This window comes from Nycticebus coucang, chromosome 23 (genome assembly GCF_027406575.1).
Source record: "Nycticebus coucang isolate mNycCou1 chromosome 23, mNycCou1.pri, whole genome shotgun sequence".
Taxonomy (NCBI): domain Eukaryota; kingdom Metazoa; phylum Chordata; class Mammalia; order Primates; family Lorisidae; genus Nycticebus; species Nycticebus coucang.
Window position 1 is genome coordinate 32721668 of NC_069802.1, and position 27213 is coordinate 32748880.

The 27213-nt window shown below is 44.4% G+C and overlaps 1 protein-coding gene across 1 annotated transcript in view; it reads left to right on the plus strand.

The window, feature by feature from the left end:
- The first annotated feature begins 519 nt into the window (after positions 1–519).
- The window catches only part of TAPT1 (transmembrane anterior posterior transformation 1), a 57950-nt gene continuing 31256 nt past the window's right edge, over positions 520–27213 (plus strand). Inside the window, exons 1-3 of the mRNA XM_053577742.1 lie at positions 520–1351; positions 12190–12320; positions 24676–24794. Of these exons, the coding sequence (XP_053433717.1) occupies positions 523–1351; positions 12190–12320; positions 24676–24794 (1079 nt within the window). The 5' untranslated portion in view covers positions 520–522. The remainder of the gene's footprint in view (positions 1352–12189; positions 12321–24675; positions 24795–27213) is intronic.

Genomic DNA, 27213 nt, shown 5'->3' on the forward strand with positions numbered 1-27213 from the left:
GATTTTGCACGTTTTGGGCACGTTTGTATCTAGTTCCCAAGTGTAGGTCTAGGGAAGTGTCCAGGCAGCTTAGTGCTGGTACAGGAATCGGTCTTGCTTTGGCAAACTAAAAGGGTAAAAAGGCACAGGTGACTACCCAAGTTGGGAAATCGAGGTACCACGGCCCCCCTCACTGGAGCGCACAGCAGTTCTATGGGAAGCGGGTGGCCGCGGTGCCTGCGCTACCCGGGAACTCGCAGCATCTTCGCTTCCACGACCCCCAGCGGCGGGGAGTCTCCACACAGCGCTCGGTCCAGGGTCACACGCCAAACTGCAAAGGCCAGGCTTAGCCCCAGGTAAAGTGACACAGTGGTGGCCAAGAGCCATCTCCTAACCCTAAACGCATCAAGCACCCTGGCTGAGTCCCAGGCCAGTCGCCTTCCCTCCATCCCCCCACCTGTTGTGAAGCTCCCCCAAAGCTCCTTCATGCCCAAGTGATTTGGAAACTGCCAACCGACGCGCAGAGGCCAGGGAGTGTGACGGATGACCGTAAATATGGAGAAGAGACGGAGCCAAAGTAGCAGACACGCGGAGCCGACGCACGCAGGGGTCGGGGACCTGGAGCCAGACCCCAGCGCCCGCGGTCGCGCCAGCGGTGCCACGGCCGGGCGGGCGGCGCCGGCGCACTCCGGCCACCGAGCCTGCAAAAGGGGCCCCGGGCCGGCTGTGGGTCACCCCGCAGACGACGGACAGCGGGCGCCGCGGTCACCGCCCCGGGGCTCTACAGCCGCCCCGCAGCCCGCCGCCGCCCCGCTCCCGCCGGACCTCCGCCCGGAGCCCCGGAGGCGCCCGCTCTCCACGGCCGCGCGGCCCGGCTGCATGGAACCCGGCGCGGTGCCCCGGCCGGCCGAGCCCGCCGCGGCGCGGGAAGCCGCCGCCCGCTACGGCGAGGGCAGGAAGAAGATGGCGGCGGCCGTGGCGGCGGCGATCTCGCACGCGCAGCTGACGCCAATGGCGCGCGCCGGTCGGCGGACCGCGGATGGCGGCGGCGGCGGCGGCGGCGGCCCCGGCTCCGGCGAGGGGCGGGGCGAGGCGGGGAGGGGGCCGGCCGGAGGCGGAGGCCCGGCCAGAGGCTGGAGGGAGGCGGCGGGGACGGTTTGTTGTGCTCGGAACATGGCGGGCGTCGGCGACGCGGCCGCCCCCGGAGAAGGCGGCGGTGGCGGCGCGGACGGCCAGGAGCGGGAGGGCCGCGGCGAGGCGGAGCAGCCGGGCGGGAGCGGCGGCCCGGGGCTGCCGCCGGCGCCTCAGCACACGGAGACGCTGGGCTTCTACGAGAGCGACCGGCGGCGGGAGAGGCGCCGCGGCCGCACAGGTGAGGCGGGCGGGCGGGCGGGCGACTCTAGGCCGCGGCGCGGGTGCCCGGGGCGGGCCGGGGTCGAGGGCGGCGGCGGCGGCGCCTGGGGACCTCGGCCCGCGAGCCCCGCGGCCGCCGCCGCCTCCCAGGGCCGGCCGGGCTGTGGGCGCGCGGGGCGCCGAGGCTCGCGAGGCTCCGCGGGCGGGTTCCGTGCGCTGCCCTGAGGTCCCCGCAGCCGGCGCAGGCCAGGAGAGGGGTGGGAGGCTGCGGCCGGGGCAGTCGTGTCCCGCGGCACTTTGCTTTCCTAAGGTCTTAGGTTAGCGAGCATCTCGCACGTCTAAGGGGGCTCAAAAGTGAGACGCGCACGGCTGATGTCTTAATTACATCCATGCCGAGGTGACTTAAAATTCTGTATTTTAAGCAAACTTGAACCATAGAAACCTGTTAACTTGTCCTGTCAATAGATTTTTCCCAGGCACAGCTAGCAGTGTGGTAATGACTGTAAAGTTCCGTAGGGTTGCCCGGAACAGAAATATTGAGCACTCTTTGAAATGCTACATGTGAACTTTTCCCAAATTGCAACTCAAACCAAGGGGGGAAAAAATGTTACATGAGAAAATAGGTACTTCTGCATTCAATGAGTAGTTTTAAGCATATCCTTAAAATTACAATTCCTGTAGGCTGTAGGATTTTATTGTTTCTAACGAATGTTTTTAAAATTGCGTTTGTATTCACATGCAGTTGCGTATTAGGTTTAAAAGGAAAAGGAAAATTTTGGCAAGTATGTGTTACATATGCAGAGTGATCTCAGTGTTTTAATTCTTACATAAGTCTAAGCTTTGAACAGCAGCTGAACCATAGCTCCATTAAATTTCCTCCAACCAAAAAGTTGTTTCTGGCACTTACTAGGGGTGTATAAGCCATTATTTCCTGCAGCTCAGGCAAATCGGTGTTTTAGTTCCGAGGCTGACTATAACATTGATTGTACTTGGGTATTGAAACCATGTGAGTACATAAAGGCCATGAACCTGATCTAATGAAATCCTAATAGATTTGCTGATGCTCAGAACAAGACATAGGCTCAATTTTGAAGCAGTCTGGATCTTGAAAAATTAAATACAAGCTGTGTCTTCTTCAGTCTTTTTCGATTGACCACTTAAAAATTCTCAACCATACTTTATTTGGTTTAGTTGTCAGTTAAACATTTGCTTGCAAGAGTGTTTACTTTCTGAATTGGCAGGATCTAAGTAAGACAAAGTATTAAATATCTTAGCTGTCTGTTTACTTAGATTTGAATATTAGAAGTGCTCTGCTGCAAATAGAAGTCCATGTGGCCAGGTTTCACTATGGTTTCTTGAAAATATTTTAGAATTGAAGTGTTTGCATGGAGAGGAAATAAATTGTCAGTAGCCTTTTTTGATGAACACAGATCTTGGACTCTTGGAGTAACACCCAGCACTCCTCCTTGGCTCTTTCCTGGATGGCCCTGGATTCCTGGACTTACCTAGATTCATCACACCATATATCCATTCTTCATCAACATGGGTCGCTGACCATAGTTTACTTGTTTAAAGCTGTATGTTTATCCCATAGTTTTGCAGGATCTCAATATCAGGGAGACATTTCCAGTTTCAGCTCTTGAGGTTATCCTTTTTCCCCCTAATTCCACTGGTTTTGTGTGGGGAAAGAAGACAGTAGTCACTCTATTTTGCTGGGTCATGTAAGCCCTGGCTACCAGGCTTTAGGTGAGAATCCCAGTTGTAATTCAGCTAGAATCACCAGGCAGTGTTCCCATCTGGGTCTCTGAGTGAGCTACCTTCTTTCCCCCCGTATCTCTGCTCTCATAGTCACATAGCTCTTGCCACTGCTGGTGCCCATCCTGTAGCTTTGATGCCACACTTGGTGGAGGTTTCCCCACTAGAGATAAGAATTCTTGTAGCCTTTCTTCAACACCCAGGCTGCTAACTCCAGTGTGTCCCTATCCACTGCTCTGTAATTCTTCCTTCTTCTCAAGAATTTAAAAAACTGTTCTTTTCAGAGCTGACCTGGGCCAGAGGGCCTTTGTATGGTATACCTACTGTCATATGAAAAGCATTTCTCCTGAATCAAGCTAATCTTCCAAGGCTAGGTGCCCACATTTAAACTCGATTTTTTATATTCTGGTGGTGCCTCTGATGCTCTAGCATCCCTGCCTGTTAGCTCTGGTTCCTCTCTACAACTTAAGGCAGCCTTTGTCTTTCCTGTTTGAAAGTCATAATCTTAATGCCTTGGTGATCTAACCATCAGTTAGTTCCAGAGTTCCCTTTATCACTTTTTCCAGGGGGTTAGAACTCAAGACGTTTGTTGCTCTGTCTTTACAGCCTAATATTCCCTGAATGTGGATACATTTTATGTGTCCAATCTCTCTAGTTCTGAGTAAAATAAAATACAGTGTTTGAAGTTCATTTTTTGTTTTATGCCTGTCCTTGTTCAGAAAATAAATATGCTTATGGGTTTATATAAACAGCTGTATATACCGTATATTGTACAGACGTCTATATTAAGTGTAAGCTTTCCTTTTCTTTTCTAACTCTTCTGTCACTTGCTTCTCAGAACTCCCTTTTTCGTGTGTGTATACACACACACACATACATAGTTAGAATTGGGTGCCACACTCATCATCCCTACTTTCACTCGCCGTCCAGAATGGTCATTGTCTGTACCATTGCTGCCTGTGGTCCCTGCTCTTTGGCTATAGTGTTTATCAAGAACTGCAGACTCACCTCTTTGTATTATTTTTTTTCCTGCTCTTAAAAATACAACCATTTTCTATTGTCCTGTGTGACATAAACCAGGTAAGTACATATTATCATGGTTTTGTGCTTGTTCCCCACTTGACTTATCTGCAGAAGTTGCAGGTGGAAGAGTATCTGTATAGCCTTATGTCCATTTAGGCATCTAGGTCCAGCAGGCCAACCTTTGGACTGAGAGTTAGGCAATCAGGGTTCTTGGCTTGGTTCAGTTGTTGAATTGCTTTGTAGACTCTGCTTGTTTAGACTCCTTGCCTAATCATTTGGCTTGGCTTGTAAAAGCCGCTACTAAGTAGTTGAGTATCTGAAGCATTGAAGATGATTCTAGTCACCATGAAGACTTAACAGATAGCTTGCTACAAAATACATGTGATACCTACTGGTGAGGGTGAACAATATCTATGTATTTTGAGAGAGAGTCTCACTGTGTCGCCCTGGGTAGAGTGCCGTGGCATCATAGCTCACTGCAAACCCAAAGTCCAGGGCTCAAATGAACTTCCTGCCTCAGGCTCCCAAGTAGCTGGGATTACAGGCGTGCACTGCCATGCTTGGCTAATTTTTCAGTTTTTTGTAGAGACAGGATTGTGCTCTTGCTCTGGCTGGTCTCAAACTCCTAGCCTCAAGCAGTCCTCCCACCTCAGTCTCCCAAAGTGGTAAGATTATAGGCGTGATTCACTGCGCTCAGCCTCTGTTTCCGTTTTTAATCCTTTGCTGTATAACCTTGGAAAATGTCACTACTCTTTTGTACTTGTTTTCCATCTATAAAGTCATAAATATTCCTCCTGTTCTTTACTTCCCTAAATGAGACTATGAACATGTTTTTGAAAATTTTAAAAACTTAAATATACTGTGTAAGATAATTCCTTTACTTATATTTGACTTAGGTGGAATTGGTATTGTATTGTTGATTGCCAGAAAAACTGATTAGTGATTGGCCTTATACAGGGTGGGCCTGTGTATTATTTCATAAACTTACAGATAATATCTTATTATAATCTTAGTGAAGTTTATTAAAGCTTTCTGTTATTTAAGACTTTGGACATTTACATGGCTCATATTTTCCTATCAGTTAACCAATATTACTTTCCAGTTTTTTTAATGTTCAGTGCTATTTTAAGAAAGATATATTTAGACTTATTACTGAACATACAAATATATTTATGATTACTCATTACTTCTAATTAATACTTTTTTACCCTAGGTTCTTGTTTGTTAATAAGCTTTCTCAGAAGATAATTAAAGATATGACCACATAGGTGGTCTATAGAAAATAAATAGACAAAATATATTTTTTAGAAGGTGATTAAAGATAGTATTTCCTCACCAGAGGTGAGGAAAAAACAATTTATATCATACTTTTTCTCAATTTGGAGTACTGTATCAAAGAGCAGTTTTGTGATAGGTAATGAATGTTGAGTAAAAATACGCCGGAGGAATTGATTTGGATTTATAATTGGTATTATTTTCCTTAGTCACAGGTGATAAAATTTAGTTCTCTAATGTAGAAGCACTTTTTCATGTTATAATTAAATAGTAAAATACTTTTACTTCTAAAAGACTTTTGCTGGATACTATTTCTTCTTAGTAAGAAACTGGTTGACATCTAAAAAGTTGTCTGTGTTCAGAAAGTAAATATTTGGACCAGGCACAGTAGCTCCAGCCTGTAATCCACTTCAGGAGGCTGGGGAGGATCTCCTGAGCCCAGGAGTTGGAGGTTATAATGCGCTGTGATCAAGCCACTGCACTCAACCTGGACAACAGACTGACATAAAGAAAAAATAATAATAAATATCTGGATTGTTTTATTTTGAAAAAGATTTGCTCTTAAAATGTAAGGGTGTGTTCTCCATAACAAATGAGAGTAACTTTTTTTTTTTTTTTTTGAGACAGTCTCAAGCTGTCACCCTGGGTAGAGTGCTGTGGTGTCATAGCTCACTGCAACCTCTAACTCAGGCTCAAATGATCCTCTTGCCTCAGTTTTTCTTTTTCTTTTTAGTAGAGATGGGGGTCTCGATTTTGCTCAGGCTGGTCTCCAACTCTTGAGCTCAAGCAATCCACTCGCCTCAGCCTCTCAGAGTGCTGGGATTATAGGCGTGAGGCACGGCGCCCGGCCCAGGGTAACTGTTTTGTTAAGAAGGAATGAAATAACACAAGAGTATGGGAAAACTTAAGATGTACTCACAGAGTTCCATAGGAAAAGAACAGAAGCCTTCCTAAATAATTAGCCAGGCAAGTATACCCCAATTCACAGGACAAATAAGTTCTGATAGGTCTGTAGAATGCTGGAGAGCAATGTTCAACAAAACAAAAACACTGAAACACAGGACACTTTGGCACTAAAGACGGGGTAGCGTACTGTGGATGTGACCTTCACCAAGGAAAGGAAGAGGTGTGGACCAGATGAAGCACCAACGCTCTCTCCAGATCTCCAAGGACCAGGCAGCGCATTCTCTTTCCTCCTTGGCATGAATCAGAGCTAGATTCAGGCTAGGTCATTTTCTTTCTGTGCACTTGTCAGATATATGGGTGATATTACAATGTAGGGGAAAGATCACACTGTACTAAGTTCCTACTCAATTTGCCCATTAACTTTTCTGTAACTTTGGTCAAGTCTCTTCTGTGAACTGTCACTTCTACATTTGCAAAATGTGACTGCCATTAACTGCTCTATCACTCATAATTGTGGTGGGAAATGGATGAAGTAAAGTGTGTGAGACCTTTGTAAATGCATACCGTGTAGTGGAAGGATCCTAATACTTCAAGCAGAGCTGCTTCCCCGGGGAGGTGAGGAGGAGAGTAGGATAAAGCATGTGAAATACTTACCCCATGAAAGCTTAGGTTTCTTTAGTGTTGCTTTTGTGTGTCTTTAAAGCAGTTTCTTAGCTCGCTGGCGTGTCATTAATCTTATGTGCGCAGAGACTACCCTTACAAGGAGAGCTCACTGGGAGCCAGACGTGGGGAATACAGAGACAACTGGTACCTGCTTTTAGAAAGTTCATGGTCACTTAAGGGAGCCAGCTACTTAACAGTGCAGCTTCACAGAAGTAAGCCCAAGGTGCTGGGGCAGCACAGAGAAAGAAGGAAAGGTTCTAGTTTTCCAGACAGAACACACAGTGGCCTGTTCACAAAAGCACTGGAGACGAAAATGGGCAAAAAAAGATCTAATGGTGAAAAGTGCACATTTTAGTGATAGATTGCTGACTGAATTCTGGCTCTACTGCTTGCTTCCTGTGTGGCCTTGGAGACCTCCTTAATCTCTTAATGTACTTATTTGGCGTATTAACTTTTGACTATAGAACCAGGATTGCAAAATTATCATCAGTAAACATTAGTTAACCACCAAACCAGAACTGGTTAATAATACAGAACTTGTGAAATTAATAATAAATAGTTCAAGACATCGGGTCATGCTTTGTGCTTTCATACAAATACTCTCTTCATCCTTCTTCACTGATCTGGGTCAAATAAATTGCTCTAGGCCGTCCAGTGACTCACGGCTATAATCCTAGAACTTGGGGAGGCCTGGCCAGAGGATCATTTGAGGCCAGAAGTCAAGACCAGCCTGGGCTAAATAGTGAAACCATCTCTCTACAAAGGAAACAAAATAAACCCAACACTCAAAGCCTCTACTTTCTCTTTTGTGAAAATGACTTTTATGATTTGACCAGGGTCAGAGAGCTCCCGTGTGAGAGAGCTGATGCTAGGACCCCCCTTTCTCTGATTGCTAGTCCCATGCTGTCCGGTGGCCCCTAATAAAACTCTCACTGTGATAAAGATTGTCACCTACAGTCACCAAAAAGACACTATTGTGGAGGGTAGCTTTCTAAATAAACGTTTTTAGTTTCCTTTTTTAAATTTAAAATTGTTGTGTGGTAACCTGTTTCTGTATCTCTAACGCAGACAACACAGTTGTGGGCTGCCAGCATCTTTCTCTCCTTGCACTTGTGTGCCCCAAGCAGGGCATATACGCTGGCTGTGACTGGATCGCAGCACCCGTTCACTTGGGGTTATGGGTCGGGTACCTGTTGGGGCGCCCTTTGCAGTCACTCAGCCCTGTACAGAGGGGAGGCTCCTGTGTCCACTGTGGCTGTGACAGGGAGTGAAGCTTTTCACTCTTGTCCTGCTCACTCCCGTCACAGCACAGCTCTGTCTCCTCACAGGGTCTCTCCTCAGGAATCTGCTATTTTCCTCTTTTGCCACTTCTGATTTTTGGTTCTGGTCTTTGAGTGGTTGTTGTTATTCTTTTCTTGTATTAGTGCATGGTTATTTATCAGGCAGTTCCACTAAAGCTGAACATTTTGATTAGCTCTACCTTTTTAGTCATATGGATCACTTTCAATAGAGAAGTTTCGTGTTAAAGAAAAATGAGAAAATGCCAGAAGTTAGCTCAGAAGGAACCAATCTCCCACCTGAAAGTTTAACCCAGTTTGCCTTTTGCGTCACCTCTCAGCTGTCCTCAGCTTCAGTCTGCTCTTCACTGCTACCTCCTAAGGGGACTGTGATGTGGCTGCTCCATTTTGTGTCTTCGTGATTCTTTTTAAACTCATTTCTCCTTTAGCTCTTAACTTTCTGATTCTCTCTTGCCACACTCTCCTCCGTGGTTTTTCTTCTTCTCCTCTGATCCTTATACTCTTTTAGCAAACATTTGTTGAGCACCTGTTAAGTGCTGAGCCCCAATGATGCAAAGGCGAGTGAGAAAACCAGACAAGAAAACTAGTTGAGTTGAGTAGCTGCAGAGAGCACAGGCAAGTGCAGGTGCTGGGGGCCGAGCAGGGCAAGGATGGGTTCTGCCTGGAAACTTCGAGAAGTCTTCAGGAGAAGGCAGCGTTTGAGTGTGTTCATTCTGCAAACCTGGAGAAGAATTCCTGGGCTTAGGGCTGTATGAGCCCATTGGCGTGTTTGGGAGAAATTAAAAGTAATGTAAGCGGAGAACTGTGACCTAGAGACTCAGGAGAGAGGAGTGAAGCATCACTGGGAGGTGACTTCAGGCACGTCCCAGGGCATGTGGTGCCACCAGCACTGAGAGGGTAGGACATAATCCTGGAAGTGAGGAAGACCCCTGCGTGGTTACCACAGAGAGATAACCCGTCTGGATGAGTGTGCTGATGCCGACCTCCCAGTGGGGTTAGGATTGGAGAGAGGAGAGGCTGAAGAAGTCAGGAAGCTTTGCTGTAACAGGAGAGAGATGGAGAGGACCAGGCTCGGGTGGAGCATAGAGAGAAGAGTGGACCAGGCTCTGGTGGAGCACAGGGAGAAGAGTGGACCAGGCTCGGGTGGAGCACAGGGAGAAGAGGGGACCAGGCTCGGGTGGAGCACAGGGAGAAAAGGGGAACGTTAATAATGTCTCAGAGGAAGAGTCAGTAAGGTGTGGTGAGAAGAGAGATCATCAGGATCGGCCCTGGGCTCTTAGCACACCTACTGTGTCACTTGAGGGGCCAGGGACTAAAGTCAGGATTCCGGGACAGGCACCGAATCAGTGGGGAAGGTGTGGGGAGGTGTCCAGGTGGAGCTGCCCAGGAGGCAGTGAAAGTGTGGTTTGGGGGCCACAGCTGAGGATGGAGGCCTCAGGATTCATGTAGATGATGGTTTTAACCTTAGACTGTCCAAGGAGAGTTTGTAGGAAATGAAAATGAAAAGGTGGCAGAGGGCACATCAGAGAACACTGGTGTTGGGGGTTCATGCCTGCCTCAGTAAGTAGAACGCCGAGCCAGCAGACTCTTTAGGGGCAGGCGGAGGAGGAAGAGACACTGGTCAGAAAGTCTCCCTGCAGGGAGAGCAGCGCCCCTGATGGGGGGTTTGGGTGGCAGGGAGGGACAGGTCAGATACTGCCCAGAGTGTGAAAAATTGCATGTGAATCTTTCATGCTTTCTGAGTGTCCTGTAGCTTCTCAGTTTTCACATGAAAGAATTAATATTTATAGACACTAGCTTTCTTTCTAATTGGAAAACTGAACTAGGTATAAGTATCTTTTTGATCTTCCATACTTCTTGTTTGCAGCTCAGAAGACTTTTTCTCCCCTTCAAAGAGCAGATCTTGTTCTCGTTTTTGCCAGCCTAGAACATATTAGAAAGTTCCCAACAAGAAGTTTCATGCTGCATGAATTTGGTTATACTAAAGCCTTTAAATGTGGAAATCTGTACTATCTACAGTTGAGTTCCTTCTTACGTATATCTAACTCACTGACTTCAACCGTAAGTGTACTGGAGAGCACGGGTTCGAGGCACACAGCACATCTGGTGGTTCTGCCGTCCCCCTGCTGGGCTGGCGGAGGGGCAGGAAGTCTGTGCTCCTTTCCGTGTGCCCCCAGGTGTCTCTCGTGGTTTCGCTAACTCTGCCAGCAGATTATGAATCTGGCATTTATATATGTGTGTACACGCACCACACACACATATATACATATATACACTCAATATACGTGCGATAACCCTAAACATAAAGTGTGCATATGTATGTGTGTATATATAAACCCTTAATACACATGCAAGCCCCATGCCATGGTGCTGGAGGAACCAGCGATCTGTTCAGTGCAGGAGGAGATAAGCTATTTTAGAAACATGGTTGTATCTGCGTGTAAGTCTTCCTAAGGGCTTTTCAAGGGTATTTTTGACTATAAACTCTTCCTCCCTTATGCATAGCATGCAGCACTCACAGAAGATGCATCTCCTTAAGTAGAAATAAAATCACACGTCCCTCTCTCATTGTTTGGAGGGAACACCCAGGCTGCATTTGGTAAAAACACCACAATGCCAGTTCGGAGCAGAGAGGACAATAGGAAAGCTTTTGGTAGCCTGAGTCTTGGGAGAGTTCTGTCCCCTACAGAGTAAGAGCAGAAGTAAGGGGTGCTAAAGGTCACTGAGGGGACGGGCGGTCAGGGAGGTGCACCTTTGAAAGTGGTGGGCTCGAGCACCACAGCCTTAGCCTCTCACTTGATGGGCCCCGTTGTGGCTGAGTGGAAAGCACTTACCCTCCTTGGGCCTTACTTTCCTTATCTGAGATGAGGTGACAGTGAAATAATTTGCTTCAGGGAAGGGCAGAGGAAATATGGGCAAATGGGAAGATCCAAGAGAAGAGGTGTTTTTCAGCTCTGGTTCAGAGTTCAAGTGTAACTGTTGTGATTATCATGTTGGTAAATCTTCATGTGAGGAAATGGTGTTATTTAGAGTCTTTTGTAGGATCTCTAAGGCTGAACTAAGAGGGAGTGGTTGCAGCGGTATCCATGTAGTTCACTCAGAATGGTTCTTAGGCTGAACAGGGGTGTCCAACCTGTGGCCCACGGGCCACGTGCAGATTATTTGACACCAGTTTTATTTATCCATTATGTCAGATACCTCGAAAATTATGCACAGACCTTTTTTTTATAGCAGCTTTCGTCACTGTTTGTGTATTAAATGTGTGGCCCAAGACTACTCTTCTTACAGTATGCAGCAGAAAAGAAAAAATGTTGAACACCCCTCCACTAAAGTAATTCCTGTGGGTGTGTGGCTCCCTTTTGACTCTTTATATATCCACTTTATTCTTGGTGGCTACTTTTTTCCCTGCCTCTCTCTGTCTGTCCGGGTCACTTTCTATTAAAATGCTTTTCTGACCAGTCTAGCTCTCGTTATAGTAATCATTTTCTTCCGTATGCCTGGCGCATCTTTCAGTTTATATCACACGGAGCTGTAATTTTCTCAAAAATATTTGCTGTCATGATGAGCCTAGCCAATAGCAAGACCCTATCTCTACAAAAAACATAAAAATTAGCCGGAGGTGAGGGGGGCACCTGTAGCTGGTAGGGAGGCTGAGGCAGGCGGATCCCTTGAGCCTAGAGTTGGAGGCTGCAGTGAGCTGTGATCACACACTGCACTCTGCAACAGAGGAAGACCCTGCCTCAAAAAAAAGAAAAGACAAGAAACACGTGTGTGTATTCAGTTACATCTGCTATTCATGTATGTGTAGCCATTCAGTGCTAGGCACAGTATTATGGACTACTTTGTTTTATATGTGTATTACCTGTGGCCCCAGCTAGCATGCAAGTTCCTTGATAAATATTGTTCTTTTTTGTTTTGTCATTTTCTTTTCCTGTAGAGCTTTCATTGTTGAGGTTCCTCAGTGCTGAACTAACAAGAGGGTACTTCCTCGAACATAACGAGGCCAAGTATACAGAAAGAAGAGAAAGAGTGTACACTTGTATGCGAATACCAAGGGAATTGGAAAAGGTACTATTTTTTTTCATTATCAGACATCATTTTGAAAGTTATGTCAAAGTGTTAATTATACAAAAAAAATTGTGAACAGCTAGAGTTGAGTTTTTAAAATATTTAGGAATAATGTAATAAGCAATTATTATATACTGAGAGAGTAGGAATTTCCTTATAGGAAAAGGCTTTAAAAGTTGTATTTTTAGTGTAAGCCCTAACAATACTATCTTAATAGATTTTATCAAAATCTTAACTTTGCTGCTTATTAAACTTAACCATATTTCCCTGTGTGCCGCATTTTAGTAACTTTTTTCAAGGAATTAAAGTCCACTTCCGTACTCCTTTCATTCTTTTCAGTTTTCTTTGACTAGAAGCTGTTGTTTTTTTCCACTCAGCATGATGAATTATTTAATTTCAGCCTTCTTAAAGGTTTCAATTTCTCAGAAAGCCCACATATTTAAAAACATAAATGACAGTCTTTTCAAAGAAAAAGATAATTCATTTAACTTTCATCACATGATGGGGTGAACACAGTCGTGACCCCACTGAATTTTTACTTACCTGTCCCTGTGGCTGTGCTTCAGCCTATGGAGACCAATCAGGCAGTGCGAGAAGGCGGCCAGTTCTCCTCTAGGCACTGCTAGGGTTGGTGAGTCTGAGCTATTCCAAAATTTCTTGCTTGAAGAAAAGACTTAAGAAATAATTTAGCTTTAGATTTGTTGAAATGTGTTTTTATACTTTCACAGTTACGTAGAACTTGTAATAGTCTAGTAATTTCCTTAAGACGGTGCTTCCTGTTGAGGGTCTGGCATCAGAGGAGTCTGGTCCTTGGCTTTTATCTTTGGGCTCTGCACACTAGGAGATGACTGGGAGAGCCCTGGATTGTGGGGTTCCCTGTGTCCTAGTTTTCTCTCACATGATTTTCCTGCTTCGTTTGCCACTAAACTCAGCTTCACTAACTTGCAGGAGATGTGGTTCTTTGAGACTCAGCTCTTTTGGATTGTTGAGTCCAGGCAGAAAGTGCCTCTAGGGAGGGCTGTTTTCTCCCCTTCCCTTTTAGCCAGGCTGTCCTGGAGTGAAGCTGTTCCTCTCCCTGCCCCTGAAGGACTTAGCAGATGGTCCTGAGAGATAACATGCCCTGCCATTTTCTGCCAAGCCTGGAGACTTAGGCTTCTGCAGGTGTGTGCCTGGAATCCACAGTGAGGGCAAGACAGGACAGTTCAACTAGATGCTGAGTGAAATCACAGGCAGGGGTCCCTAGCTTGCTAGAGAGGAAGTTTCTGGTAACTGATTCCGCACTGTTCCGCATCCCACTTGATTCAGCCAGATGTACCCCACCTCTGTTACCCATCTCTAGGTGAATAATAAAATAAATAGCATTTATCAAATAAGGATCAGGTGTTAGGCCCCGTCTTAAGCACTTTAAATACATTTATATAAAATCCTCTCAACAACCTCCTGAGACATAAGTCCTGTTAAAGTTCCATTTCTTCCACCTTCCGGGGCGCAGCAGGCTGTGTTGACGTCCGGACAGCTCACCTTCAACCCGTGTGTAGGCAGATGTGTGTATATCACAGCGTGTGCAATGTGTTTGGTCCCATAGGACAGTTTACTGTGCATGGGGAAGTTGTCCAAGGTTAATTTGTCATCTGTATGAATCTAAAGCTGCAGTAAATAGTAAAGAAATACCCATATAATGTTTTCTAAAATCCCCTGATATTTAAATGCTAATTTAGGGAGATAAAGATCACTTATTTTCTTAATAACTTGTTCCATCCATGCTTTGAGCACTTTCAGTGTTCCCGGCAATTTTGCAGTGTGGAAGTACAGAGATAAATAATACTCATATCTTAACCTCATAGAGATAAGTAATTATAAGAAAAGATACAAAGTGATAAGTGTCATAAATAGTATGAATAAAATACTATAAAGAATTTAGAAAAGGGAAAGTTTGCTTGGCAAACAGCCTGAGGAAGGGGTTGTGGGAATAATTTGTAAAGGATATGGCAAGGGAATGAGAAAAAGAGGGAGGTTCTGTGCAGGCCTTGTTGGGTCAGGGTGGGTGTGCTAGGAAGATCCAGAGGTGAGCAATTGTTAGGTGTGAACAGGAAACTGCCAGCATTGTGGAAGGATCGGCTGGTCCAGGTGGTGGTGATTGGTCAGGCTAGAAAGTTGAGAATTGAGGCTGTGGAAAGACAATTAAAGATGTATTTCTTGAGAATGCGTCAGCTATATGGATCAGAAAACCTAACAGTGGCTTAAACAAATAGGAAGCTATTCTTTTCACCAAGTCTAGAGGAGAAGGGGGCAAGTTGTCCCTGCAGGTTAAGGAAGCCGCAGACCCAAGTCCTTCTATCTCTGTGCTGCCTCCCCAGTCCTCTTGCTGTGGCCTTCTAACAGGTGACAGCTGCGGTGTCAGCCTTACTGGGGCAGCACCACCTTTTTGACTGTGCCTTTTATTAAGAATTAAAAGCGGGCAGCACCTATGGCTCAAAGGGGTAGGGCGCCAGCCCCATATGCCAGGGGTGGCAGGTTCAAACCCAGCCCGGGCCAAAAACCGCAAAAAAAAAAAAAAAAAAAAGAATTAAAAACTTTCCCAGAAGTTTCCCTAGAATACTTCCACTTCCGTCTTATTGGCCAAACGGTTATATAGCTATTCCTGGCTGCAAAGACGACTAAGATAGTGAATGTTAAGCTTTTCCAACAGAGAAGGATTGTGAATGATTGTAGGCTTAGCACCCCTGTGGAAAAACAGCCCAGCAGCATTGAGCATGGCTTGGAAACCAGACAAACAGCGAGAGCTCAAGACCCTTTATTACATTGTTTCCAGGCCGTGTACATCATACCTAGAGCTCAAGACCCTTTATTACATTGTTTCCAGGCCGTGTACATCATACCTATGTGATACATTTTTCTAAAAATTGAATTTGGCTGCTTAATCTTAAATGGAACTAACTAGTTTTCTTAAGAAACTAGCAAAAGCTTTATAAGCCTAAAGTTCAGGTTGAGGGTATAGGTATTGCTGGATGGGCATGGAATATGTCATTACTAGGCATAGACTATTGTTGTTACTACTGTCACACGGGAATTTGTGACCAAACATCAACAACCTCACCTTCTCAGATCTGTTTGTGATGTCTGAGGCCTCCTCAAAGCATTGAGTCTCCTTTCTTAGTGTAAAATTAGAAGGTTGACCTAGGTCATCTTAAGATGTCTAATAGACCACGATTAATTGAATGAGTTTGCTTATGAGGAACAGAGAAAATGGGGGTAAATGGAAAAGTTCACAGAAAAGGATCTTTTAAATATTTAATGTAGGAATTTAGTACCACTTTTTTTTAAGGGTCAGAGAGGTTAACATTTCGGAAAAAAATAATCAAAAAGTGCCTTTCAAATATAATGAACTTAGTCAAAATATCACATAAAGTCCTTTTATTCTTTATCAGTGTGAGGTATGTGTTAAGAAAATGAAGTAATACCATATTTCACCTTTATTTTTTTATTTTTTGTTTTCTTTTGAGACAGAGTCTCACCTGGTCACCCCCAATAGAGTGCCGTGGTATCTTAGGTCACAGCCACCTCAAACTCTTGGTCAAGCGCCTTATGCCTCCCGAGTAGTTGGGAGTACAGGCGCCGGCCACAACGCCCGACTATTTTTAGAGATGAGGTCTCGCTCTTACTCGGGCTGGTCTTGAACTCGTGAGCTCAGGGTTTCACTTTTATTTTAATAAAGCAGTCCTGGGGCTTCATTGTGAAACTAATACAGAATGCTGACTCAGACTTATATTTGTGGCAGTGATTTCTTGGGTCCTATTTGGTTTCTGATTTCATGAATACATGTTTAGAGAATCATCCTCTAAATTCTCCTCATGACGCAGGTCAAGTTTGTGGCACACCCTTGCTCAGATGTCCCCACATCTGAAAGGCAGGAAAGCCAGTGGGGACCCGCACCTCTTGGAATCTTGGCCATCCGAGCTGGTGTTCCTCCCCCCTCACCCTGAGGCTCATCACACCTGCTTCGTGACAGCAGCTTCCATCGTCCTTCTGCAGTTGTCTTTCTTAATTTTCTCTGGGGGAAATTGGACATGTTGGACCTTTCAGATCATTCGAGGACAAGCCAGCAACATCTTCAGCTTTCCTCCATTTGTTGGTGTATTTTGAAGACAGTCTGTGAACTTGGCACTGCAAAATTTTGAATCAGTTACTTATTTCTCTCATGTTTGCTTTGGAAAGTCAAAATGTCTCTCCCCCTCTGTCTTCCCATGGTCTTGGGTCAGTCTGACCCTCACTCCGATGATTTTCTTCCTATCTGTGCTCATGGTTGACCTGCTGTAGTGCTGCTTACAGGTGACCATGCCCAGACCTGGGCTAGAAAAGGTGTAGGAGCACAGCCTGCAGGGGCTGCTCTGCCTGTGCAGCAGCGGCTGAGGTCCTTCCTTAGGTGACCTTCAGCCTGGCCAGGGGGCCCAGAGGGCCGCCTGCCCTGTGCTCATTGCAGCTTCACAGACCTGTCTGTGGCCCATGAAATACCAAGTAAGAGTTCCTGCCTTGTGACTTGTTCTGGGATTAAGTCAAGTAATTGGGTCAAGACTTCAAATGTAACAATATTCAACTTGGATCGGACATAACAGAAGCAAGAAACTCTGGGATCATTCCATGTGATGACCTCAGGATTATTCCATTTATTCCTAATAATTAGAAATAAATTCTATTTATTTACCTTCTATAGGATATCTCTTGTATGTCAGATATAGACTGTGATTATTATGAAGCCATTTATCAAAATTAACTTTTTTCATGATTATGTATGTTGATGTAACCCTGCGCATTATAAAAGAACCTGACTCATGATAACCCTTCTCTTGGCCATCTCCAAGAGTATAGGCTTTTTCTGGTCTGAATTTTTGAATTCAGGCGAATAAAAATGATTTTGTTCATAGGGATGACCTTGACTCTGCAGTAATCGCTTGCAAAGTCAGTCATTTGTAAACTTTCTTACTGATAGCCCTACTCCCTTAACATTCTTCTAATAACAGATCCCTCCATGGGGGTTATTAGGAACTTCTGGAACACAGGATACACATGAGAAGTTGAACCGTCATGGTTTTTATCCCTCTTCCATAAAGACTGCATTCCAGCCTGCAGCCTGAGCGCACCTGTGCGGGAATTCTGCTCCTCTTGACTGTGCCGACTAATATAGTGCCCATCTTATCTTCTCTATGGGAGATGGCACCAGCTGTCACTCCTCGCTCCCCGATGCCAGCACCGCCCCGTGCCACCTAACCTTCACCAGCGCTTTCCAAACACATTCATCTGGCACATGCTACACGGTTTGTGTCCAGCTCCCTGGACTGTGAATTCCCCAGAGAAGGTGCCTTTCCTAATGACCTTTTATCCGCCAGTGTAGAAATAAGCGAGATATGTTCTCTGCTGTTACAGGAGTAGACCCAGCGCTTTATAAAAGGTGAGGCTGGGGCAGGAAAGGGAAACGCTTTCTCTCAGCCTCCTCACTCCCACTTTCTGACACTCACTGGTCCTCAGTGAGCGGGTGGTATTTGGTTCCTGTCATGGAGGAGATGGTATTCAGAATTTCCAGAAGATAGCATTTTATTTATTTTAAAGTTTTAAATGGCATTGAAAGAAGGGCAGGAGATTTTTGTCATAAAGGGAAACAGTTTTTTCTTTAAAAAAAGTTAAGAGACCCTGCTTCATTGATCACAGGAAAAGGCTGGCATTTTTACTTATTTCTTTTAAGGCAGATATTTTTCAAATGGACAAGAGCATTAGTCATAGTTTCAAAATAAGTGTGGTAAGAACAGGTTATAGAAATTTTTACAAGCATATAGCTTGGTTTTGTGGACCACAGCAACACAGAATAATTTTCACTTTGTAATTTGCTTTTTTAGGTCATTTGTGAGATAGGGTCTTGTTCTGTCACCTAGGCTGGGGTGCAGTGTTGTGATCATAACTCACAGCAACCTTGAACTCTTAGACTCCAAGGGCTCTCCCACTTTAGACTCTAGAGCAGGCATCCTCAAACTTTTTAAACAGGGGGCCAATTCACTGTCCCTGAGACCGTTGGATGGCCGGTCTATAGTTTAAAAAAAAACAACTGTGAACAAATTCCTATGCACACTGCACATATCTTATTTTGAAGTTAAAAAAAAAAAAAAAAAAACAGGAACAAATACAATCACACCGCTTCATGTGGCCTGCGGGCCGCAGTTTGAGGACACCTGCTCTACAGTAACTGGGACCACAGGGGTATGCCACCACTCCCAGCTAATTTTTATTTATTTATTTATTTATTTATTTTGGAAGTTTTGATAGGTTGCCCAGGCTGGTTTCAGACGCATGGTCTCGAACAACCCTCCTGCCTCTCAGGGTGCAGGATCACAGATCATCTTGTAATTGTCTTAATATTGAAATCATGTGTTAAAAACTTACATTAAACCTTTTGAGCTGGGTGTGGTGGCTCATGCCTGTAATCCTAGCACTCTGGGAGGCTGAGGCAGGTAGATTGCCTGAGCTCACAGGTTCAAGACCAGCCTGAGCCAGAAGGAGACCTTGTCTTTAAAAATAGCCAGATGTCCCAGCTGCTTGGGAGGCTGAGGTAAGAGAAGCAATTTGAGCCCAAGAATTTGAGGTTGCTGTGGACTATGACACCACAGCACTCTACTAAGGACCACAAAGTGAAATTCTATCTCAAAAAAAAAAAAAAGAACCTTTTGAAGTGTGTGTGTGAGGTATATGTATATAATGGCAAATCCAGTGGTGATTTTGAGGTAGGAGGCACAGTGACAGTTTCATTAGCAGAAATCGCGATTTAGTTTTCTGCAGCTCGGGAACTTGGGCAGGCTCCTTGCCTTGCTGCACAGTGGGTGCCGCTGCCACCTGTGAGATGGAAAGGGTGGGCCCCACGCTCAGCACCACCACCCCGGTTACAGTGCCCAGGACTTGCAGGAGGCTTCTGAAGTCCTTCCAGACAAGATAACCTAGGGACAGAGGGGCCAGTGAATACTTCCATCCTTTGATTGTTTTTACTTATAACATTTTATTATTTTAAAGAAGAATGGTAAGATTATTAATTAGAAGAGTGTTTGAAATCTTTTTTTTATGTACTCTTTGGTAAATCTCTACTCTGAGAATGAATTTTAGGAGAATATTTTAAAATTGGATATCTATAATTTGTAAGTCAGGGCTTTTAATTCCTTTTTGTACAAAGAACTTCTCAATGTGTTCCAAGACACAGACCCTCTGCAAAGCTCCCTATGGCCAAGTTTGATCTGTTTTCACTGCCCGACTAGCTGCTCAGAGAAGGAGTGAGATTTCACCCTGTCTGCCTATCTGAGAGCCTGATTCTCAGACTGCGTTGCCATACCTTAGTGGCTCATGAATTTAATAAGACCAACATTGTTACTCCTAAAGGGGATACCCTCTACTTCACAGAATGAATGTTAAGTGTTATTCTCGCTTGTAAAGCTTTCCTTTCATTTTTTTTTTTTTTTGAGTACGTATGTGAATCTGCATAGTGAATAGCAGTGCAAAGGGTGTGTTCACTGTGGGCTGTGTAGAATTTGAATTCTCTTCTGTGGGCAACAAGCTCCTTCGCAAGTCTTTGACCTTCTCAGAGCAGCCGACATTTTATTTTGTTCAGTTGTCGCAGTCTCTGCCACTTAAGAGCTGCACAGTAAATATTTGACTACAGCAGCGATGAGGGAACATGCCAAAGAACGAGCCCGTCCTGGGAGGCCTCTGTCCTCCATGCCCAGGGACATGCGTGTCCACCACAGAATAGTGAACAGGTGAAACCAAATCCTCCTGTATGATTTCTTCTTGAAGTATTTTCATCATCCTATAGTTCTTTGCCATCTTTTGGTTTTCTGCTTTTTGTTACTTATGCCACTTCAAGGATAACACGTTCAGTGCAAGGCCTGCCCTGTCGAGGTGAGGTCCACCTGGGCAGAGCCTCTGAGAGGGAGGGCAGGGGAGATGAGACTGGTTGGAGGAGGGACAAATGCGAGAGTAAGTGGAGGGCCTGATGTGCAGGTGCAGGACTGTCAGCTAGGAGGACAAATGGTCGCCTGTGTGTCACCTGTGATTTAAAGAGGTGAGGCGTATTCCCAAATCTTTGTGCTGCTTTCATCTTAGACACAACAGTGTACTTATTTTGTGATTTTTAAATGGCATTTAAAAGAGGGCGGAAGAGTTTTTGTGTTTCTTGAGAGGGGCACAGTGGCTTATGACTCTGATTTTGTTATTTTATTGTCATACCTTCTATGTTTAGGGGAAATTTTTTTTTGCAGTTTTTTGGCCGGGGCTGGGTTTGAACCCGCCGCCTCTGGTATGTGGGGCTGGCGCCCTACTCCTCTGAGCCACAGGCGCTGCCCTATTTAGGGGAAATTTTTTATTAGCTGTCTCTTAAAAATGCTTGAATACTTTACGATTATTTGCTTCAAATGAAAAAGAAATAGTAATTACCTACATTATTAAAATATACAAATTAATTGAAGGTGTGAGAGTACAAATTGTTCTCATTAATAGTATACTCAAAGCTTTTAATTCTTAACATATTTTCAAAACTAGCAGTAAATCTAAATATGTGAAATTTTAATGTCTTTTATAAGTTTGATTCATTAAATTCCTATTATTTTGCATTTTTTTATGACACTGAATAAATTGGCAAGTTGAGTGAGAAGTATGAAAATTGCCTTAACTCCAACGCCTGGTAAAAAGAGTAAGATTCTTCTGCTCTGCCCAGACTGCTTCAGAGTGCGCGCAGGGCCTTGGGTCGGACAGATCAGGGCTTCCGTGCCCCACTCTGTCTGACTCATGGCCTTGGGCAGCTATTCAACCTTCAGAACTCCGTCTCCTGCAGTGTCAAGCCAGGGTGATAGTAACGACCTCCAAGAGCTGTTGGGAGATGAAGTAGCAAGCACTGCGGGCTGCGCCTGGAATAGTGCAGCACAGGGGACCTTCTTTGCACAGCCCCTGCAAATTCCTGGGCCACCGTGTGAACTAAATAGGACGTTCAGGTGCATGCATCAATCATCCTGCGTGGGCCAGGCTCACACTGCACACAGCCCAAGTTTCAGTACCTTCCAGGGCCAGTGTTCTTGTGATCACATATTGTTTACTTTTTTTTGAAATTCCTCATTTTCACATGTAAGGAATTTAAAAGAATGCAGTGTTTTATGAGAGAGTGTAACATCAGATCAATAGATACAGTAAAATCGGGTCTTCTTTCAAAGATTCCAAACCCTAATATGCATTTCCCTTGCTTTTCCTTTGTATATTCTTGGATGTGTGGCAGAGTTCTTCTCACCCAACTGAAATCTCTTTAGGTTGCAGCTGCTCGAGTTCCTTCCATTTTAGTGCTGAGATCTGTGCGGTCCCAGCACAGATGCAGAAGGAGCGGAGGATTGCTGCCCACTGGGTTCATACAGCTGCGCCCCTGAGACTTGGGGTGCTGCTTACCATAAATAATGCTAGCCTGCAGATTCCTCTGAGACAAGAAAGGGGACAGTATCTTTTAACTTTAAAGGGAATTTTGGGGGGCGGGGCTTATTTTGTCTGTTTGAGATGGAGTCTCAAGCTGTGGCCTTTGGTAGAGTGCTATGGCCTCATAACTCACCGCAGTCTCAAACTGTTGGGCTCAAGTGATCCTCTTGCCTGAGTTTTTTCATTTTTAGTAGAGACAGGGGTCTCACTCTTGCTCAAGCTGGTCTCAAACTTGTGAACTGAAGCGATGCACCGACCTTGGCCTCCCAGAGTGCTAGGATTACTGGCGTGAGCCACCGCACCCAGCCTAAAGGGAAGTTTTGGTCTTCATTGTTACTTCCCCTTCTGTGCTCTTACCCCAGTTTCTTCTGCCAGGAAATCCTCCTCCTCTTCTCAGCCCCACCCCCTCCCCCAGTCCACCTTCTCTGTGTGGCAGATAGCCCTCATCTTCTCAGAGGTCATTTAAGCTTTTTCTCAGTCTCCCCAAGTTCCTTTGGCCACTGTCTCCCTGTTCCTGTGCACTTAGGTCTGTCATCGTAGCTGTTGACATTGCTCTGACTACTTGCTGACATCTCGTGCTACAGTATGAGTAAGGTTTGGGAGGGCAGGCAGGAACCACTTCTTGGCCCTGCTGGGCTGAGCATGTCACTTGGCCCACATTAACAGCTTAGGACGTGTTGGTGGAATAAATAACAAACCCATCCTCAGTGTAAGCTCATGAGAAAGACAATGTACCATCATTCACAGTGTCCCGGCCCTCATCATACACACCAAAGTACCTTCTGGGGACGGTGGGTTTCTGGAAGTTGCCCTCCATTCTCAACCCATCTGCTGCAAATACAGAAAGACTCCTCAGTGACAAGGAAAAGCTGTTAGAGTCTATATATTCAGATTAAGAAATCCGACCTGTATGTGTGATATATGTTAGAGACATTCTTGTCAGAAATCAATGAAACTTACTCTTTTCTTTTTGAGACAGAGTCTCAAACTGTCCTCCTGGGTAGAGTGCTATGGTGTCACAGCTCACAGCAACCTCAGACTCTTGGGCTTAAGCAAGTCTCTTGCCTTAGCCTCCCAAGTAGCTGGGACTACAGGCGCGCACCACAACACCCAGCTATTTTTTGTTGTTGTTGTTGCAGTTGTCATTGTTGTTTTAGCAGGCCCGGGCCGGATTCCACCTGCCAGCTTCAGTGTATGTGGCTGGCGCCCTACCCACTGTGCTACAGGTGCCGCCTGAAATTTATTCTCTATTTAAAGATGTGTGTATTAGTTTCCTAGGGCTATCATAACAAAGCACCCTGGGCTGGGGCTTGGACAGTAGAAATTTGTCTTGCAGTGAGGAAGGCTGGAAGTCTGAGCCCCAGGCCCCAGCAGGTTACTTCCTCTTGTCCTTTCCTGGGCTTGTCATGGCTGCTGTCTGCAAGCCGTGCGCGTCTGTGTCCAGCTTGCCTTCCTCCTGGGAAGACCAGCCACCGTGGATTAGGGCTAACCTTGCTTACCTTTTTTTATTTTAAACTTAAATGGCCTCTTTTTAGATCCTGTGTCCAAATATGGTCACGTTCTGAGGTACTGGGGGTTAGAATTTGAACATTCAGATTTGGTAAAGGACACAATTCAGCCCATAGCAGTGTGAATTTTAATTAATATATGCAGACAGGGCAATTTACTGACTGAAACTACATGGAGTGTGATGGTAAGGGCATGTCCATTATATCACATTTGTGTGTCAGACGTTCAGAAAGTCGGACTCCCAGAACAGCAGAATTTGGTGGCCTGGGTGTGGCTACTAGCTCAAGCTGCCTTTCTGTGAAATATTAGTCCCAAATGACTAACATTACCCAAAGAAACAAAGAATGTGGCAGGTACACAAGAAAGAGGGAAAGACAGCGTTAGCAGTCCTAGAATTCCGAATGTGTCCTTCCGGGCCATTCACCCCAGTAGTCCCAGCACTTTGGGACACTGAGGTGGGAGGATCACTTGAGTTTGAGGTCACAGTGAGCTGTGATCAGCTCACTGCACACCAGCCTAGCAGACAGGGCAAGCCCCTGTCTCTTAAAAAGAAAAAGAAAAAAAGAGAATAAGGCTGAGTGCAGCCGGTTTCAGCACACATGGTATGTGTTCAAGCTAATGGTTTATGTGTTCTTAACATAAATAGTATTGTGACTCCGTCTGTATGTCAGTCAGGGCTTCCTTCATTAATCACTCTAGTACGAAACAGCAAAATATGAGGAATAAAGTTAGAGATAAGGAATTTCATCTGAAAGATTTTCTACATTGTCTTTAAAGTTTGAGGAAGTATCCAGAAAGCCACATCAGGTGGATCATAGCTGCAGCCCAGGGCCACTTGGCTTTTGAGACAGTCTCGCTCCCCTGGGTAGAATGCCGTGGCATCATAGCTCACAGCAAACTCAAACAAACTCTTGGGCTGAAACAGTCTCTTGCCTCAGCCTCCGTAGTAGCTAGGCCTACAGGCACCTACCCGCCATACCAGCTAGTTTTTCTATTTTTAGTAGAGATGAGGTCTCACTCTTGCTCAGGCTGCTCTCAAACTCCTGAGCTCAAGCCATCTACCCACTTTGGCCTCCCAGAGTGCTAGGATTACAGGCGTGAGCCACCACACCCAGCTGGCCACTTGTCTTTTGAGTAATTGGCTTCTGTAGGTGGTAAACCAAATACTCCAGAAGTAGTACAAACTTGGACTTTGAAAAAGACCTTTCATATGCTTAAGTATGACTGCTAGTATTAATTTCTTGTTCCCCAAAGTAAGTTATGAGAAATTTCCCATAATGTTTAGAAATTCTCTGATTGAAATTTTCATGTATAATTATTTAAGAATATTTTTCTTTTTTTCTTCTCTCCTTTTAAAATCCAGCTGATGATTTTTGGAATCTTTCTGTGCCTGGACGCGTTTTTGTATGTGTTTACCCTGCTTCCTTTAAGAGTTTTCCTGGCGCTATTCAGGCTCCTGACTTTGCCTTGCTATGGCTTAAGGTAAGTTTAAATTAACTACCTTAAACATGTAAATGATACTATAACTTTTACTACTTACAGAGTTTGAAGAATAAGGATAATGCATATAGTTTCATCCACACTTTTGCCCTTAAGCTAATTGTTTATCTTTTAATGTTTGTATAACGTATAACATTATACTTTTTATATGCACATTTATTTTCCAGTTTTGAACCAAGACTGGCTTTAGCTAGTAAGATGGTGTTAATGCAGGAGGCCGTCTAGCAGAGTAGGAAGGGCTGGGGACTGAGAGTCATAGGCCTGCTTTCTACCTTGTAATTCTCCTGTCCCTTTGTTTTCTCAGAGTCCCTGGGCCTCCTAGGCATCATGTGTAAAAGGAGACCTGATCCTAGACTGCAGGTGGGAGGTGGGTGGTGTCACAGCTCTCCCCACATGAGGATCACTGATATAGTGGCCCATGGAGCCCTAGGTACCGATTATAGATAAGACTCCTTATTCATAATCATGAAAAAACTCTTGAAGACCCTAGTCCCAGTGGGAAGAATCAGATAGCCCAACCCAACATCACCTAGCTGGGGAGCTGTGGGCAGCTGCCTAATGCCTCTAAGTGTGTTTGCCCATCAGTGAAAAGGGAGCATTGAGAGCTCAGCATCTTTTACCACAAAGTTCGGGACGAGTAGAAAGAACTCCCATCCCTGTGCCTGCTTCCTAGTAGACCAAGACAGGTGTCAGTTTCCTTCCCTTCCTCCTTCACTAAAACCAGGAATACCAAGGTGAAAACATTAAACTTACACAAAGGTTAACGCTTTATTGGTCTCGAGGTTTGAAGGAGTTTGGATTTTATAGTTTTTTTCCTTTAAGTAGTTATATCAGTGTGTCTCCACACTATCTTGTCACTCTTTATAATATTCTGATTTAGTTCTTAGCACAGGTATCCAAGTTACTAACATGAATCACTTTTCTACCTAAGTTTCATTCTGCAAAAGTGTTAAAATGCTCAAATGGATAATAATTTGTGAAACTTCTTTTAACTGTAGTCAGTATTCCACTGTATATAATCCATAAATAATTTAATCATGGGAATTGAGTCAGAATTTTTTGGTCAATATGAAGAATTTTATGTTGTTTTTCTTTTAAAGACTTAACTCATGGAAGATTCTCTCTTTAAGTAGTAAAGGAGCACTTACTTAATGTTTAATAGCACATATAGTCCCTTTAAAAGTGACCCTTAATCAGTTTTGATAAAAGGAAATCCTTCTGGTATAAATTGGGATAATTGATTGGCTGCAATGATCATATTGGGAAAATAGTAAAAATGGTTCTTTGAAAGATTACGTGGAGTAAAACAGTTATAAAAATTCAGCTCATGGTGTTGTTATGTGTGATATTTTATATTCTATAACCTTACTTGCCTTCCAGGATCAGAATGAATTGTGTTACATATTTTGTTAATCACCGGTTAATCAGATGGGAAGATGTTTTTAGGAATTTAATCATCCACTTTAAGATTATTTCCAGAATGTCTTTTATACCTTTAGGAGAATGTTTTAGAACACCTTATTACCAAACCTTTTTAAAAACCTTTGTAGGATGATGGTTTAGTGTTAGCCTAGCCTCAGTGTACTATTTTCTTTTTATTACTTTTTCAGACAACCAAAATAAAATCTAATGAAACATTGCTAAATACAAATTTTTATATGTGAGTACATAAAGAGAATGGGCATTCAGAAGTTAGATGAAGTCAGGTAAAACAACATGACATTAAATAACTAATATCACATAGGAATTTTCCCATGTATGTTATGAGCTAGAGTACTTTTTAGTTATTCTTTGATCAACCTTGTAAGGCAGTTTCATGTTCTAGCCATCTTTGTGTGAATGGCTTCCAGAGACATGTCAGCTGTTGGCAGGATGAGACGAATTGGTGAAAGGATAACAATTTCAGTCATTGTTGAAACATGACCTAAAGGCTGTGTTCCTTCTATGTGGTTCCTCCTTGGGGTGTGGTTGACACACGTGTGATGCACACAGTGGCCGTGGTGACTGGCCAGTGCTTCCAAGGGTCTCTCTTTTGGGCACTTATTTGAAGATGCATCTTGTTGTATAGGCATCTAAAGCTGTGTTGCACTCAGGTTAATTTCTGTATGTCCCCTGTCGCTTTGGGAGTTAGGGCACTAAGTAGCATATAAAAAGTCTTCCGTTGTTCTGAAAACTAACGGAGGTGTTGCAGTGAATTAGAAAATCATAAAACTTGGGTGGCTCCTGTGGCTCAAGGAGTAGGGCGCCAGTCCCATGTGCCGGAGGTGGCGGGTTCAAGCCCAGCCCCGGCCAAAAAAGAAAAAAAAAAAAAAGAAAATCGTAAAACTTCTACTCCCGTTCACTTTTGTAAGTGGTTGATTGTCTCTAGATCCAATCTCTTTTAGATTATTTTAAGATATTT